The sequence below is a fragment of the Thamnophis elegans genome, chromosome 12 (assembly GCF_009769535.1).
Source record: "Thamnophis elegans isolate rThaEle1 chromosome 12, rThaEle1.pri, whole genome shotgun sequence".
NCBI classification, from domain to species: Eukaryota; Metazoa; Chordata; class Lepidosauria; order Squamata; family Colubridae; genus Thamnophis; species Thamnophis elegans.
Window position 1 is genome coordinate 16,712,428 of NC_045552.1, and position 16,782 is coordinate 16,729,209.

A 16,782-nucleotide genomic window follows, 5' to 3' on the forward strand; every position below is an offset into this window, starting at 1 on the left:
CTCCGTTTCAAAGCCAAAGAGCCAGCGCTATATGAAGACATCTCCGTGATCATGTGGCCATCATGACTAAACACCAAAGGCGCATGGAACACTGTTACCTTCCCACCAAAGTGGTCCCTATTTTTCTACTTGCATTTTAACTGCTAGGTTGGCAGAAAATGGGACAAGTAACGGGAGCTCACTCCATTATGCGGCTCTAGGGATTCAAACCACTGACCTTTTTGATCGACAAGCTCAGCGTCTTAGCCGCTGAGCCACCACGTGCTTATGATAAAAGCCTACTACACTTCTTATTAAAATTTGTTAGTCATAAAAGTGCTCCTGATCCCTGAGAAGACACCTCTAAGAAAACAGTTGCAATCTACAACTTGGAGGAGAGACCCCCCTACTTGGGCACCAATTGGAGCAAAATACCCTGGAAAATGTTGGCACATTTCTACAAGGAACATTTAAGGATAACTTTCCATTTCTCTGGGTCCATCCGGAACAGAATCTGTGGTACGATACTAAGATTTTAAAGAGATACAAACATCGCGAATGGAAAGTGTATTGATATTTGTACTCAAACAGGGGAGGGGGGGTAGCTTTTTAGCTGAGCTGGAAGAGAAGGGACAACCTTATGAGCCAACAGCCGTGACACAGACGTTCAAAACAGCATCACCGGGGGACAAAAGTGATAAGCAAAATTGAATGTCAGCAGATCAAGATCTTACTTAAGGTACGAGAGCCAGTTTGGCACAGCAGTTAAGCAGTGGTGGGTTTCAAAAATTGTTCGAACCTACTCTGTGAGTGTGGCCTTCTTTGTGGGAGTGGCTTGCCGCCCATGTGACCAGATGGGAGCGGCTTGCCGCCCATGTGACCAGATATGAAGATGCCGACGACACTTGTCAGAACCACCTTAAATTACCTCACACACAGCACTGGCATGCATAAGAATATGATGTAAACTTGTTTTTTAAAGGGCATCTTTGGTTTGCGTTAAAACAACTTCAACACATGCAATGTTCTGATTGCACCACAAACGCAGTAGTCGTCCTTACCTTTCACACAGGCACTGAGTTTTATAAATATGAGCATGATAGTGTAGAATAATCATATCCAAGGACCAGTGGTGGGTTTCAAAAAAATTTGGAAGCTCTTCTGTAGGTGTGGCCTGCTTTCCGGGTCCACTGGTGGAACCTCATCTAACCGGTTCGGTAGATTTGACGAACCGGTTCTATCGAATAGGTGCAAACTGGTAGGAACCCACCTCTGCAGTTAAGTCACCAAGTTAGAAACCAAGCCAGCCCCTTTCTTTCAGCCCTAGGAAGGAAGCAATGCCCAACCGCTTTGGAAAAACCTTGCCAAGAAAACTGCCAGGACCTGCTCAGGAGAATCGGGCACAATTAAACAGAAGAGGGGGGGAGGGGAAAGAGGGAGAGAAAAAGATTAATCACTTACCCATTAAGGGGTTGCTATTCCTATTAGCAGGCTTGGGCGGTGGCACAGGGGGCTGCTTGGTCGGGGTGGCGTTGCTAGTGTTGGTGGCCGAAGCGTGGCCACTTGTGGGAGCATGGAGAAGAGTCCGGGGTGCAGGGGTAGGAGCAACGCCCCCTTTCGTTGTGCTGGTGGCAGATGCAGCTGTGGAATAAGAAGACACTGTCCTTGCGCTGCTGTTGCCAAGGCCAAACTCCCTTGCTGGCAGATCACTCGTCTCCTGCGGAGAGGACGACAAGGGTCGCTTCGGGGGAAGCAGCGGCTGCTTGGGACCAGGGGGCATAGGATGGGGCTCCGTTTCTGAATTGGGGTGGTTGCTGTAAGATCCTGTGAAAAAACATCAAAAAAAAAAAGATTAGCCCCCTGAGCTGGAAAGAACCGTCCCTTAATTCACTGTAATATTATCTGTAAGTAAACTTTTTCTGTTGCATCCACACTACCTTGATATGATGCCTGTATTAAATATACAAGATGTCAATAAGGAACCAAATTCTCTAATTTAACCCAAAATCTAGTTCTATGTGAGCCATTCCAAATATTCCAGATATGGATCAAGCCAACCTCCTCTTCCACATTACAGATGTGCTTCAGTGGTGGGTTCCGGCTGGTATGCCCCGGTACAGGCATACCGGTGGCCGCTGGGAACAACGGCCACCATACCGGAATGCTGTTTTGGAGAGCCCATTCACCCTCCCACGTTCCTTACCTGTATTTAAACCAACCAGGGCCATTTGCGCATGCGCGCACAGCATACAGCGCCTGCGTGACCTCCACTGAGCAGCTAAAGAATCGCAGGGCGGTGGGTGCGCATGGGTGCACAGCGCGCATGCCCGAAGTGGACACCCAGCCCTGTCACACCATACCGGTTACGACGGGATCTGGAACCCACCACTGATATGCTTGGGTCATCCCAAATTAATATAAACCCACTGTTTCTGTGTAATAGTATTATTCGAGATGACCAGGCTAAGCTGGAGGGCGGAATCAAATGCATCATAAGTTTGGAGTCACTACATGCCCACAAGGAAACTAAGTCCAGTCCCCCGTGAATTTGTTGACTCTTTATCTAGGGCCAATTTGCTTTGGCTATTAGTAGATCAGATTCTTGTGTATAGGTAGCATAGAAATAACTTGTAGTACTTTTGGGCTCTATCCTGGTTTCTTGCGTCTGACAAGTATGTGGGAATAAGCTTAACAGACAGGAGAAAGAGCCGCAGCTAAGACAGTCATCATACAAAAAGGGGTGTAGGAAGAACAAAACAGTGGTGGCACAGTGGTTAGAATGCACTACTGCAGGCTAATTCTGCCAACCTTCAGCAGTTCGATCCTGATCAGTTCAAGGTTGGCTCAGCCTTCCATCCTTCCGGGGTCAGTAAAATGAGGACCCAGATTGTTGGGAGCAATATGCCGACTGCTTAGAGAGGGCTGTAAAACACTGTGAAGCGGTATATAAGTCTAAGTGCTTTTGCTGTTTCTATCTCAGAAAGGACCTGCCTTAGAACATAAAAGTAAAGGAAGGGAGAAGTGATTTCAAACTTGCAAGATTCTGTTAAAGGTAAAGGTTCTCCTCGCACATATGTGTTAGTTGTTCCCGACTCTAGGGGGCGGTTCTCATCTCCGTTTCAAAGCCGAAGAACCAACGCTGTTCTAAGACGTCTCCGTGGTCATGTGGCCGGCATGACTAAATGCGAAAGGCGCACAGAACACTGTTCCCTTCCCACCAAAGGTGGTTCCAATTTTTCTACTTGCATTTTTACATGGTTTTGAACTGCTAGGTTGGCAGAAGCTGGGACAAGTAACAGGAGCTCACTCCGCTAGGCGGTGCTAGGGATTCAAACCGCTGAACTGGCGACCTTCTGATCAACAAGCTCAGCATCATAGCCACTGAGCCACCGTGTCCCTATAATGTCCCGTTACAGAAACTTTATAATACACCTGATTTGTGCTTATCTAGACAGCTTCCAAAGGCTGACAGTATGCCAGCTTGGAATTGCCATCTTCTACCAGGGCACTAGAAAAGAGAATGGCTGCATTAAACCATGGCCCTGCCGTTGAAAGAGAGAGAGGAGGGGAGGACGGAACATGTCTGGAGAGCTGCAGGAATTACATTTATTTCTACAGTCTAAAAGAAAGTATGAAGGCTTGTGCAACTTCCCAAATTCCAAGGCTGGCATTCCTTTGCAAAGCGTGGGTGTCAAAGAGACATCAAGGTTGGTGAGTGGAGAGATGGAAAGAGATAAACTGGGCAGGGGCAGGCCTTGCTATGATAACAGATTGTGGGTGGCAGTGTCTCAGAGACAAGACCCAAAACTGGTTATATTCACAATTAAGAAGTGATAGATAACAACATTTATGTCTGAGACAACTTCCTCCACTTACTCACTCACTCTCACACACACACACACAGTCTCTCTTTCTCTCTCTCTCTCTCTCTCTCACACACACACACACACACACACACACACACACACACACACACACGACTTCTTAATTTCTCACCCTGCAATTTCTTTGGCTCTTCAGGGGGACTGGACTTCTTAAGGCTCAACCTCTTTCCGCTTTCTTCCTCCAAGTGTGTAAGACTGACAATTCCAGAATAGTCCACGGGAATGGTGTGTCCATTTTTCAAAGTGGCATGAATTAACTTCTCTGGCTCTTCTCCATCTGGAAGAGGGGGGGGGGAGGGAGAATTAAGCAATCGCTTGTCACGCAAAGCACAGAATCTCCCCAAATGTGCTCAGGGCATGTAATTTATGAGGCAAATCCAGAGGAAGATTAACAGCAAAGAATACGCAGTATCAAACTCAACATGATGCAGCGTGCCCTGCGCATGGGATGGGCAGTCCAGTCCTTCTCGTTTTTCAAGAAATGGTGGGAGACCCTACTTACTAAGAGCTAGTGAGGTTACACCAAGATCTGTGCGATCACTCAACTGTGAAATTTCAATGTTTTTAAAAGAAAGATGAGTAGAGTTTGGGACACCTGCCAAAAAAATATAACCCTGAAGAGAAAATAAGATACTTCTGGTTGACAAAAGGGAGACAAAGCAAGGGGTCTCTTCTTCCAGACAAAACCCAGGGGCCAAAGATGAAGTCATCCTCCACTTTCCATGCCTCAGATGTGTGTCTGTGTACGAGGGTGCTTGGGAGCAGGCTCTTATATGTGAATGTTTCTATATAGCTCTTACAAGCTGCTGAGAGAGAAAAAAAGAAAAGAATAAAAATAAGGAATACATTCTGTTTAGAAGGTGATTCTGGATTTTATGGAAAAAGAAAGGAAGGAGAGAAGAAAAAAGAAATAAATAAAAGAAAGGCAGAAAGAAAAGAAAGGAAAAGAAAGAAAGAAAGAAAGAAAGAAAGAAAGAAAGAAAGAAAGAAAGAAAGAAAGAAAAGAAAAGAAAAACCATATAGCAGGGATTAAAGATCTTAAAATCCTTTTTTTGTTTAGCTAAGCAAGTTCACATACTTGGATGACATGCATAAATTGTGAAGGTCTTATCATTGTTAATAAATTATTTATACTGAAGTGTTTAATGTTTGAAGTAGCCTTTTGCCCTCTGTTCAAACTTCTGCTCTTGTTAAAAATCAGGAATACAGTCGAAAGAGGGGATGGGGGAAGAAAACCCATGCAGCATAAGCTTCTGTTAAAAATAGCTAGAATAGCCCAAAATGAGAAATAGGGGATATGGAGAGCTATGGAGCTTGATTAATCTTACATTGTGTTTGGCCTAGAGCAGGGGTCTCCAACATTGGCAACTTTAAACCTAGTGGACTTCAACTCCCAGAATTCCCCAGCTATCTGGCACTTTGCTTTCAGTAGTGGGGGTGGGGAGGGAGAGTCTTATGAGTTTTTATAAAAAGGATTACTACAGAAAGTCAAATTTCCCCATGGGTTCTTCGATCCATAAAACTCAGTGTCAGACAGTTCAGTGAACACAGAATCTAGCTGGTTGATAGGCTTCCATATGAGGTTTGTGTATGGATTTGCTCAAACAGAGGCTGAGTTTTACTTATTCTTTTAAAAGACCCGCTGTACTCACAGTGGTGATCAGAGCTAATACATCTGCTCCTGAGTCTGATACATTTCATGGATGATGAAGAGATATTCTGTTTAAATGAGCCATACCCAAGAGTTTTAAAGGCAGAAGCAAAAAAATTTTTTAATTTATCGCCTTCGCTTATGGAAACCTTCATAATCCTTCAATAAATTATTAATTTTGCAGGGGGTTCACCTTTTTATAAATTTACTAGACAATCTGTAACCTTTTGGGTCATCATTCCAAAGTTGTTTCTTACAGAGAAACAGAATGAGCCCAGGCACACAAAAAGCAGGAGGAGGAGGAGGAGGAGGAACCTCCGACTTCCTGCTGGCTTCCCCACTGACTTTCACTGGAAAAGTTGACAGGGAAATGGTACCCAGATTAGGATGCATTATTTGAGTTAGCTCGCTTCAGGTATGTTGATTCAAAAACTGTTGCCCCATGACCGTGATGGCGAACCTATGGCATGAGTGCCACAGGTGGTACACAGAGCCATATTTTCTGGCACCCCAGCAGTCAGCTCCGGTGCGCTGATTTTCAGTCTTCCGGTGGACTTGGGTAGGCTGTTTTTGCCCTCCCCAGGCTTCAGGAAAGCCTCCAGAGCCTGGGGAGGGGTCGTGCACACTTGCGCAGGTGGGTGGAGAGGATTGAATTGGTGTGCACACAATTTTGGCACGCCATAAGAAAAAGGGTTGCCATCACTGCCCTATGATATTCCCATTTCCGCAACTGAAGTTTTCAAATTGTAGTAGTACATAGATGTACTGTTACTTATGCGCGCATGCATGTATTAACGGTGTGCTGTATTTTTAAATTCTCTAACTTGGCCTCAGACTGTAAATAAATAGGCTCTCTTTTAGGTTCATGTTATCAGTAAGAAACTCCTACCATAATAACGTTCACCTTCATGCTGTAACTTGTACCTGCAAGTTTATGCTTGTATGTTTTTTCATACTTAGACATCTATTCATTTATTTCTTCCTTTTTTCAAAATGTTTATATGCCACTTCAGTCATTGTACCTCCAAACAATTTATCCTTGTTCATTTTTCTCTTAACAGTGTAACTATAGCGTGACGGTACACACTATTTATTCTCCAATGCTGTATATATCACATGTCTGTATCGTTTTCACCACCCCCAACAAAATACACATTGTTCTGTGTTGCTGAATTTCCAGCTTCTGTTTAAGGAGGAAATGAAGGCAGTGGCTGAGTAAGTGATCTTGGCACATATGCAGGCAAGTGCTTCTCATGTGGTCTATATGATTCAAGAGCAAAAAACTCTCTGATCTCTGTGAATTTCTAAAACTGATGAGGGAGATGGATTGTTTGTGTTTTTGTGTCCTTTACAGGCCAAAAGGAAGAGAACAGAGAGGTGGTGGCAGCCAGGAAGGCAGTTTAAAAAATAAGCTCAAAATGAATAAACCAATCCTAACTGCTTACTCATGTTCAATTGGGAGCTACCCTACACTCTCCCCAAAAGAGAGAAATGCAATTAAGGAGAGAAGGACAAATGCTTTCGATCCACTCAGCACAAGGTGCGCAGCCTTTTCCTCGGATGGTGACAGATATATCACCTCATATGCAGCCTGCGTAGAATCTGCACGAGTTTATAAACCCTGATTTATAAATTTAGGTTTAGAAATTATTCCAATGTAATCTGTGTGTGTGTGTGTGTGTGTATGCCTTCAGCAATGTCAACCAAACTTGGTACACAGATGACTTACTCTCTAAAAACAAATACTGTGGTGGTAAGACTCCCCTAACACCCCTCAGGGCGTGGGTGTGTCCGTATATGTTTGTGTTCCATCATAACTCTGGAACGCCTGGGCCGCTGAAATGAAAAGGACTGAATTATATTTATAGTGTCAAGTCACAATACTTTTGACAGTGATAGTGTGCACAGTGGAGTTGCCATGTTAACAGCTTTGCAGTACTCCACAAAGAGATTCCCTCTAATACAGGATTGGGATAAATACATACCTGGGCTGTGCCAGGTTATCAGCTAGTTATAAATATAATATACCTCATTCTCTGAGTGGAGAAAAGTTGACAAATAGACATTGAGTCTGCTCAGCCTGGTGTTTAAAGTGTGGAATGACTTTTGAGGGATATCCTTCCTTCTTAGGGTGTGCATTGGTGCAACTGGGAAAATCCAGGGCTACCTAAAGGTTATGTGCATCCCACAGATGCATGTCACATCCCAGATGTATAGACAATGCTGTGAGTGAGCTAACAGAAATGGAACAATTCTTCTTTTCCAATGTATCACACTGAAGGAAGGAAGAAACTTGGAGGGTCAGTTTCTATCACTGTACATCTCTCCTATCCTGTGTTTATTTACAGTGAGCCTCCAAGTCCTGCTATCAAGTGGAACACAAATATTTTTAACGCACAGTAAATAAGAAATAGGAAGGGAGAGGCATGGACTTCTTGTGCTGCTGAGAAGGGAAGGCTATTTCCTCCTCTGCCTTTTCCTGTAGGCAGGACTGGATCAGCAATTTTTAAGGAACATTCTGTAAAACCAGATCTACGGTTACCATTTAGCATCTGACTGAATGGGGAAGGGAGAATGACCAACTTGCTCTTTGCAACATTCCTAAATTCGAAAAAGGACAACTTTCGCTCAGGAATTCCATTCCTCATCCAGTTGGGGAAGAGTAACGTCTTTTTCTGCTGAAGATGCTATAGGAAAAGTCTATCTATTCTTTTGCTGCCTTTAGAACAGGGGTCTCCAACTTTGGCCACTTTGGCAAACAAGTCAGCCAATGGAAGCTTAAACAGATCTGAGTCTGTGCAGAGAATTGAAACAGAAACTTAAGCAGTGTGCTGCTATGAGAAGTAAACTAGCAGTCTGTCTGGGCTTGTCTGCTGAAATGAAACTAACTGCTTGTGCTTGCCTGTAACTCTCCTGCCTTGTGTTCACTTGGAAGAACCACCTGTTGGTGTACATTTATTCATCTATTCTTATGTATATAAAGAAGTTAATGAATCCTGCTGCATCAGTTATCTGTGCGTGCTTCTGGATTTGAATTTATGCAACAAACTCTGACACAGCTTATGCTTCAAAAGGATACATTTATGGCCCCCAAATCTAAATTAGGGTCCCAAATCACTGAGGTTTCCAGTCTTGAATTATCCAGATATGAGCTCACATCTGCTAAGGATTTTGCAAGTTGGCGGTCAATCACCCAGTCACTCACAATTTTAGATGAAGTCTTGTCCAGTCCCATCATCAATTATCAAGAGTTGAACCAAAGTCATTTATATATCAAGACTGTATTTTAATCCTTGCACTATTATGAGCCGTTATGGCGCAGTGGTTAGAATGCAGTACTGCAGATTAACTCTGCCCACAGTCTGGAGTTCGATCCTGACCTGCTCAAAGTTGAGTCAGCCTTCCATCTTTCCGAGGTCAGTAAAACAAGGACCCGGATTGTTGGGGGCAATAGGTTGGCATTTGTAAACAGTTCAGAGAGTTCTGTAAAACTTTATTGAGTGATATATATGTCTAAGTGCTATTGCTCTTCCCTTTCCATCGTTACTTTGGAATCCAACTCAGCTTTTCAGTTACTCACCAGTTGACCTTCAAAAACTCATAATCTGTCAACCTAAAATGTCTCCTTGGAGAAAAGGAAGGAAATAAATGAAACCGTTCTTTCGCCTGCTCTCCCCGGAACATATAATATCAAAAATGTTCCAAGGGCAGACCAGGACAGAGAGTCACATTTAGCAGAAGTAGGGAAGGGATGGGAGGAAACGAGGGGGCACCCAGGCATGAAATGCCAATGATGAGGCTTATCAGAGCTGGAACTGCAAATGTACAATAGACAGAGGAAGACAATGGGTAAACTCACCCTGTTCAACATCTTCCAACAGAACCCCTCTTTTAATGAGCTCCTCTCTTGGCTTTCGCATTGAAATCTTTCGTTCTAAAACTGACATTAAATTGGAAAGAAAGAAAAAAACCAGCACTCAGAATAGAGGGCAAAGATGGGAGGGGAAATCACTTTTAAGATACGGTTTAAGTGGCTCGTCTGCGATTGCTTTAAGGACGAGTATTACAGACACATTCTTTTTGACAATATTTCTTTTTCCGCAATCCATGTTGCAAGAGGAGGAATACACCGCATAGCTAAATGCATACGGTATTTTACAACTGGGAAACAGTCAATGGAACTTTAACCATGCACCTCTTGTCTGAAATTCCACATTGGCATTCTACTGCAGGCCACTTCAGCAAAGCTTAGTTCTAGCCGCAGTTGGCTATCATTATTATTAGGCAATAAAACATTTGGAAACATTTCTGTGGAGGAGGGAGATATGGAATCTTCTATTTTCAGGTTAAGAATGCAAAGTGCTATGCAAGATCATTTCTGATGTGGAAAGCCTGATGATTCAGTGAAAAATGGCACAACAACAAATACCAGTTCCAAAACAAGGACTGAGATCCCCGGAAGTCACAAACTATTACTGGTAGTTTGTCAATTAAACCTTCCTTTGAATTAAGTCACAAAACATGATTTACAACAGGGCTCGCCAAACTTGGCAACTTTAAGACTCGTGGATTTCAACTCCCACAGCCAGCATAGCTGTTTGAAGACCTCTGATTTACAAAATACAGTGGCTAAAAATCTCTCATTACCATTCAAAGCTCCCCCCCCCCCCGAAAAAAAAATCAAGCCACTTTACCATTTAATGCAGTAAGCAAACTCAGGCTAAGAATGCCCAAGAGATTAAGGATTAAATTTACTAAATTTAAGGGAGAAACACTGAGTATCTAGAACTAAGAAGAAACAATTAATCAGTGGAACGGACATCATAGATGCTCCCACATTGAGGTTTTTTAAGAAGAGATTGGACAACTGTTTGTCTGGGGTGATCTAAGGTCTCCTGCCTTGAGCAGAGGGTTGCACTAGAAGACCTCTGAGGCGTGACCCGACAAAAGGGCGAACGACAAAACTGTGCCCGACTAAACCGCGTCGCTAAAACTGCAACGTCATCAGCGCAGAGACAACAGTGCGGAGACAACAGCGCGGAGACAGAAGGGCGCTTTACAACAGCGCATCGGCAGAAAGCGGATTTAACTTAAGGTAAGGATTAGGTTTAGGTTTAGGGTTAGGGTTAGGGTTAGCGTTACGTTTAGGGTTAGGGTTAGCGTTACGTTTAGGGTTAGGTTTAGGGTTAGGTTTAGTGTTACGTTTAGGGTTAGGTTTAGTTTTACAGCGCCCTTTTGTCGGTGAACCCCTCTGAGGTACCTTCCAGCCCTATGATTCTATTTCTACCATATTTTTCAGAGTATAAGACGCACCTTTTTCCCTCAAAAAAGAGGCTGAAAATCTGGGTGCGTCTTATACACTGAATACCACATTTTTTGCCTCCCAAAACCCTGCCTCCTTCACCAAAATGGCCGTGCATAGCTTTTAGGAGGCTTTCAGAGTGCTCCTGGGGACTGGAAAGGGCAGAAATGAGCAATAAAATGGGCCATTTTTTGTTCAATTTTGCATCCCCCGACCCCAGGAGCACTCCTCCTAAAAGCTATCCATGCCCATTTTTTGACAAAAAACAGGCCCGTTTTTTACAAAAAACTGGCCAGTTTTTGCTTGTTTTTGCCCCCCTACCCCACCCTCCAGGAACACTATACAAGCCTCCTAAAGGCTATTTGTGCCCTTTTAAAAAAAAACGGGCAAAAAGCGAAAAACAAGCCATTTTTGGGAGGTTTGCAGAATGCAAAACCTTTTTTTTTATTTGCCTCTTCAAAACCTTGGTGCATCTTATACTCTGAAAAATAAGGTATTTCTAAATGAGAAGAGCAAGAAGTGGAGTCCAGCAGGTTACCTTCTGACGTCTCCTTAAATTTTCCACTGGTTTTCTTTTTCCGCCACTTCCAAGGCTTAAAGATCTTGCCAAACCCAGCAAATTTGCTCTTTCTCTTGGAAGGGGGGGTCGTGTCGCCGGATTCCAGAACTTCAGCCACCGTCCCGGCATCCTGTGTCGGCTGCTCCCTCTCTTCAGCTGCACACAAAAGAGAAAAGGAGAACATTCATTGTCAGAGGACAATGTCCCTGTAGAACGACCTCCCCGTCGAGATCCGTACCCTCACCACCATCCAGACCTTCCGCACAGCCCTCAAGACCTGGCTCTCCCATCAGGTCTGGGGATAGGTTCCCAATTTACCCGCCCGAGTGTTGACTGTTGAATGCAAGTTGTGTTTTTATTATTTTCTTTCTTTTGTTCACATATTGTTTGTCTTTGATAGTGCACCCCCTTCCCTTTGATTGTAAGCCGCCCTGAGTCCCCTCAGGGAAAAGGGCGGCCTATAAATCTTAATAAAATGACTAAAAAAAAATGACTAAAAAATGACATTGGCACGACCGTGACTCGCTCCAGATGAAGGTAACGAGAGATGAAGGTGACGTTAGTGACCATTTGAGGCAGCAGTGGGATTCACTTACTTTCCCTACCAGTTCGTAAATGCGAGCGCGCATGCCGTGTCTGCACATGCGCACTCCCTTCTGCACATGCGCAGTGCCCGCTCATTACATTAGGGTGGGTGAGCCTCCTGCAGCCACCGCTACCGGTTCGTCCGCACCGGAGAGAACCTGCTGAATACCACCTCTGGTTTGAAGTGACAAAAAAGCGACTTATGACCAATTTTCATACTTATGACCGTTGCGGCATCCCTGTGGTGACGTGATCAAAATCCAGACACTTGGCAACTGACTCGTATTTATGATGGTTGCAGCGTCTCAGGGTTGTATGATACCTTCCGACAAGCAAAGTCAATAGGCAAGCCAGATTCATTCAACCACTGTGACTCACTTAACAGCTACAGGGATTCACTTAACAATGGTAGCAAGAAAAGTTATAAAATGGGGCAAAACTCACTTGACAACTGTCTCACTTAGCAACAGAAATTTTGGACTCAATTGTGGTTACATGTCATGGATTATCTGTAGCTGGAATATAACTTTTTAATATAACTTTTTTTAAAAAAAAAACCTTACGCAGCAGGAAAATACACAGGGAAAAAAACTTGGGAAAACAATTTCTGTACTCAACATTTGGTAGGGCTCAGCAACCCTTTACCGATATCACCGCAGCACAAATACTGTATATCACACTATTGTGCGGATGTGCTATAAAATGGGGAGACAGAAAACAAGCTAGAATTATGAAGGGTTGGGTGGCTTTGATTTACTTCCTGTTGTAAAAGGGGGAGGGGGGAGGAAAAAGCATCCCACGCCAAAAGTAACAATCTCAGGAAATCAACACAATAACAGCCTCCCGCTCCACCTACTGTTCTGGCATTCCCCAAACATTCTTAAAAACAAAGAGTGTGCAGGAGGAAGAGAAAAGGCCAGTGGGAAAATATCCCTGCAGCTTATGATGAAGCTGTTCGACGAAGCAAACAGATGCCAGATATGGAAAATCCATTTAGGGTTTTACCATTTTGAACCATTTTATAGCGCTTGGAGTTTTCCTTGCAAAATATTAGTCAACCGGCATGATTTACAAGAAGCTACATTAGACAAAAGAAAGCCTTTTCATATTCATTGATAATTATTTTGCCTCTGAGTCACTTTTAATTCATACTTCTTCTTTTCTTTAGTTTGTCATTTCCATAAACTTTCATTTTATTGCCGGGGGGGGGGGGGAGGGCGGACGGACCTAAGCAAGAATATTTTATTTTAAAAATCATCAAAATGCCCTATGCATCCCGCAGCTTCCTTGCTGTGCTTATTGCCTGTCCAATATTCCAAAATAATGCTGCTAAAGTTTGACTATTGCAACTTTCCATCTTTTTAGCTACTTGGTAATGTGGCCACGTGCACTCTTAAACTATGGCATTTTGTAAATGAGCTTACTAAACTTCCTATGCCCCAGAATGTGTCTATAATTCTTAGAATTATGTCACGTATTCTATGTGGAAATATGGAAGTTTCGTTTCCAACATCTGGAGCAATGGTGGCGAACCAATGGCGGTACCGAGGGCGAAAAGGGAGTGAGTGCGCTCGTCTGGCCCGCAACCCAGAAGAGGAGCTGCCCAGGGGAGGGCATGCATGTGCTAGTAAATGAACTTTTGGTTTCCAGCATGCGCATGCACATCGGACAGCTAGTCTTCCGGTTTCTGGTATGCATGCGCTTGTGACAATCAGCTGGCCAGTGCTCATGCTCATGCCGGAAAATGGGACCAGCCCTTCTAGTTTCCAGCATTGCCACACGAACGAAGGCCAGCTGAACATCATGTGCGCATGCACACCAGAAACCCGGAAGAGGAACTGGTGACACCACACGTGCCAGGCAACGTAGCTCTCTGCGCCACTTCAGGCAGACATGCCATAGGTTCACCATCACGGATCTAGAAGGTATCACAATGAAGAATGCTGATCAGCATCTTTCTCTTTCTACAAATATGACAACACAGTAAACAGTTCTCCTTAGGAACAAACTGCAAACAAAGTCAAACAAAATTTCAAAAAAAAATCATCTAGGGAAAAGATGAATCGTATCTGATTTGTTGCTACAGAACTCACTTCCAAAATGGCACAATCAATTTTAAGTTAAAGAGTGACTGAGACATTATTCCTTAGGTTTTGTATAGTATGCCTTAATTCATCCATTCAAGTTCACTGTGACTTCATTTTATTCACAATAATGTAAAATCACAGCTGCCAGTTCTTTAGTTGGTATTGGTCTTCATACGCATTGAGTTCTTCCCAGGAACCTAGGATGTTGTAATGTGTTGGTATAATATATGGGCAGCTCCAAGCAGTGTGGTGTTTTGTAATTGACAGAAATGTTGTCAATTCATAGATTTTCTATTGCCGGTGTCGTTATTATGATCATTTTTACGCCTCCCAACTCCCAGGGGCTCTGGGTGGTTTGCAAATTATTAAATATGTTTGTAAACAAAAAACAATACAAAACCAACCTATATTATAAAGCACAGATGACAAACACTAATAGCTAGTTTCTGTCAGGCGTGAAAGAGCAGGACGATACAAGTTCCAATTAAATTGTTGCATTAATAATTATGCCTATATACAATAATCTACTCAACTAACAGCACTATCTTGGCGTTGAATTCAAGAGGAGTTGGAGTTGATCCATTTGTGGCTACATAGAGATTCTGGGCTGATTTCTCTTTTGACTTCACCCCGGGTTCTCCCGGTCCTTCTCCGAGTTTCGCAAAATGCATGAAGTTAAAATGAAACAGATCGCTTTAGGAATCCTGCAACCTGCGTACTCTCCAGATCTATAGCCATCCCATTTCTCAGCAACAGCCATACCATGTGCAAATTCCAAAATTCCAGGGTTGAAATTTGTGTTTTAGCATAAGCATAAAACCTAAGTTAATTTTAAATCTTCTAACATTCACTTCTACTTGCCATGACTTATTACTCTACACTAAGAATGCTTTCTTGAATTAAGTCATGATGTAAATGTTCTCCTTGCACAGGACTGCCATTTCAATTTCTTCCAGTATTTACAACATCCTGTAGCCCAAGTCAGGTTTCTATTCAAACAAATGTTTTCAGGAGTCTGGCATCATTGGAGTGACACTGGCTTCAAACGGGTTCATATCATACAACAATACAGTTGAGATCATATATGAATGGGAACAAAGCCAATTTAAGACCAATCTGATGAAGAAATAATATATTACTCATTCCATGTTCTTAGTGAGTAGATCAGGTATTATCATAATTCTTTCAGAGAGAGATTTTAAAGTAACTGCCTTTTGTTGTTGTTAGTTGCGAAGTCGTGTCCAACCCATCGCGACCCCATGGACAATGTTCCTCCAGGCCTTCCTGTCCTCTACCATCCTCTGGAGCCCATTTAAACTTATGCCTTCTGCTTTGGTGATTTCATCCAGCCACCTCATTCTCTGCTGTCCCCTTCTTCTTTTGCCCTCAATCGTTCCCAGCATTAGACTCTTTTTCAATGAGTTATTCCTTCTCATTAGGTGGCCAAAGTATTTGAGTTTCCCCTTCAGGATCTGGCCTTCTAAAGAGCAGTCAGGGTTGATCTCCTCTAGGACTGACCGGTTGGATGGCCTTGCAGTCCAAGGGACTTGCAGGAGTCTTCTCCAGCACCATACTTCAAAGGCCTCAATTTTTTGGCACTCAGCCTTCCTAATGGTCCAACTTTCACAGCCATACAGTGCAACTGAGAAAACCATAGCCTTGACTATACACACTTTTGTCGGCAGGGTGATGTCTCTGCTTTTTAGTATGCTGTCTAGATTTGCCATCACTTTCTTCCTAGGAGCAAGGGTCTCTTAATTTCTTGGCTGCAGTCCCCATCTGCGGTGATCTTGGAGCCCAGGAAAATAAAATATGTCACTACCAACATTTCTTCCCCATCTATTTGCCAGGATGGCTCACGCTGTAGGGGGTATTCCCATGGAACCTTCCAAAAATAAGTCTATTTTTTGGCAAATATGAGACATTTTTGAATCTCAGCTGCACAAGAACTCTTTTAAGACTCGTGTCCTTAAAATAAACAAACTCAAGGGATATAGAATACAGTATTTCCAGATGCAACAACAAATGCTTGGATAGAGAATGCCTCCCAATGCAAAACCCAATTTCAACCATACTGAGTTATACAGAAATGTGTACAAGTAACTACTTAGCACATTAACTACTTAGGGGAAATTTTTGGATGGGAATTCACAACTCCGTGTTTTGGAGAAAACAAGAAAACCAAGGTAAATATCTTCTCCAAAAGAGCAAATGTCTAGTATATGGACACCTCCAGCTAATTCCTTGGCACTGCTACTTAAATAATTTTATTCAGTTGGTAAAAGAAAGGTGTTTTCTTGAATTCTTGGTAGAGTGGATTTGACTGAAACAGTTTTAAAACACCAGTCAAGAAAACTCATTTTAAATCAGGATTTATTTACGCATCAACATTAGTATATAACCATCACTGCCATAAAAGGAACAATATATAGGTTATAGTTTCTGAAAACAAAGCAAGTCTGGTTTCGATCAGCAACCAGAGGAAAATTGTTGGGAACATTCTGTGTTTTGATCTCCATGACCTGCTCAGAAAGAAGAGTAAGATCTAAAGGTTATGAAATAGATCAAAAGAGACCCCATGTTTGGTGACTACCTCTGAAAAAGCATTCTTCATATTTTTGCAGAACATAAAAGCCAATAGTTTAGGATATCTTTTGCAAACATAGTTCTGGACATCAAAAGCAACATTGCTAAATATTCCAAGTATTTGAAAACTTGCTTCCTCTTTAGGAAAA

The 16,782-nt window shown here is 42.9% G+C and overlaps 1 protein-coding gene across 3 annotated transcripts in view; it reads right to left on the reverse strand.

Moving 5' to 3' along the window:
* PHACTR4 (phosphatase and actin regulator 4) overlaps window positions 1–16,782 on the reverse strand; it is a 92,464-nt gene that overhangs the window by 22,101 nt on the left and 53,581 nt on the right. For 2 of the 3 annotated variants that reach the window (XM_032227472.1, XM_032227471.1), the window contains 4 exons: window positions 11,355–11,531; window positions 9,374–9,454; window positions 3,976–4,140; window positions 1,441–1,803 (listed from right to left, as the gene is read on the reverse strand). In XM_032227472.1, the coding sequence (XP_032083363.1) occupies window positions 1,441–1,803; window positions 3,976–4,140; window positions 9,374–9,454; window positions 11,355–11,531 (786 nt within the window). The remainder of the gene's footprint in view (window positions 1–1,440; window positions 1,804–3,975; window positions 4,141–9,373; window positions 9,455–11,354; window positions 11,532–16,782) is intronic. The other variant, XM_032227473.1, reaches the window with a different exon arrangement.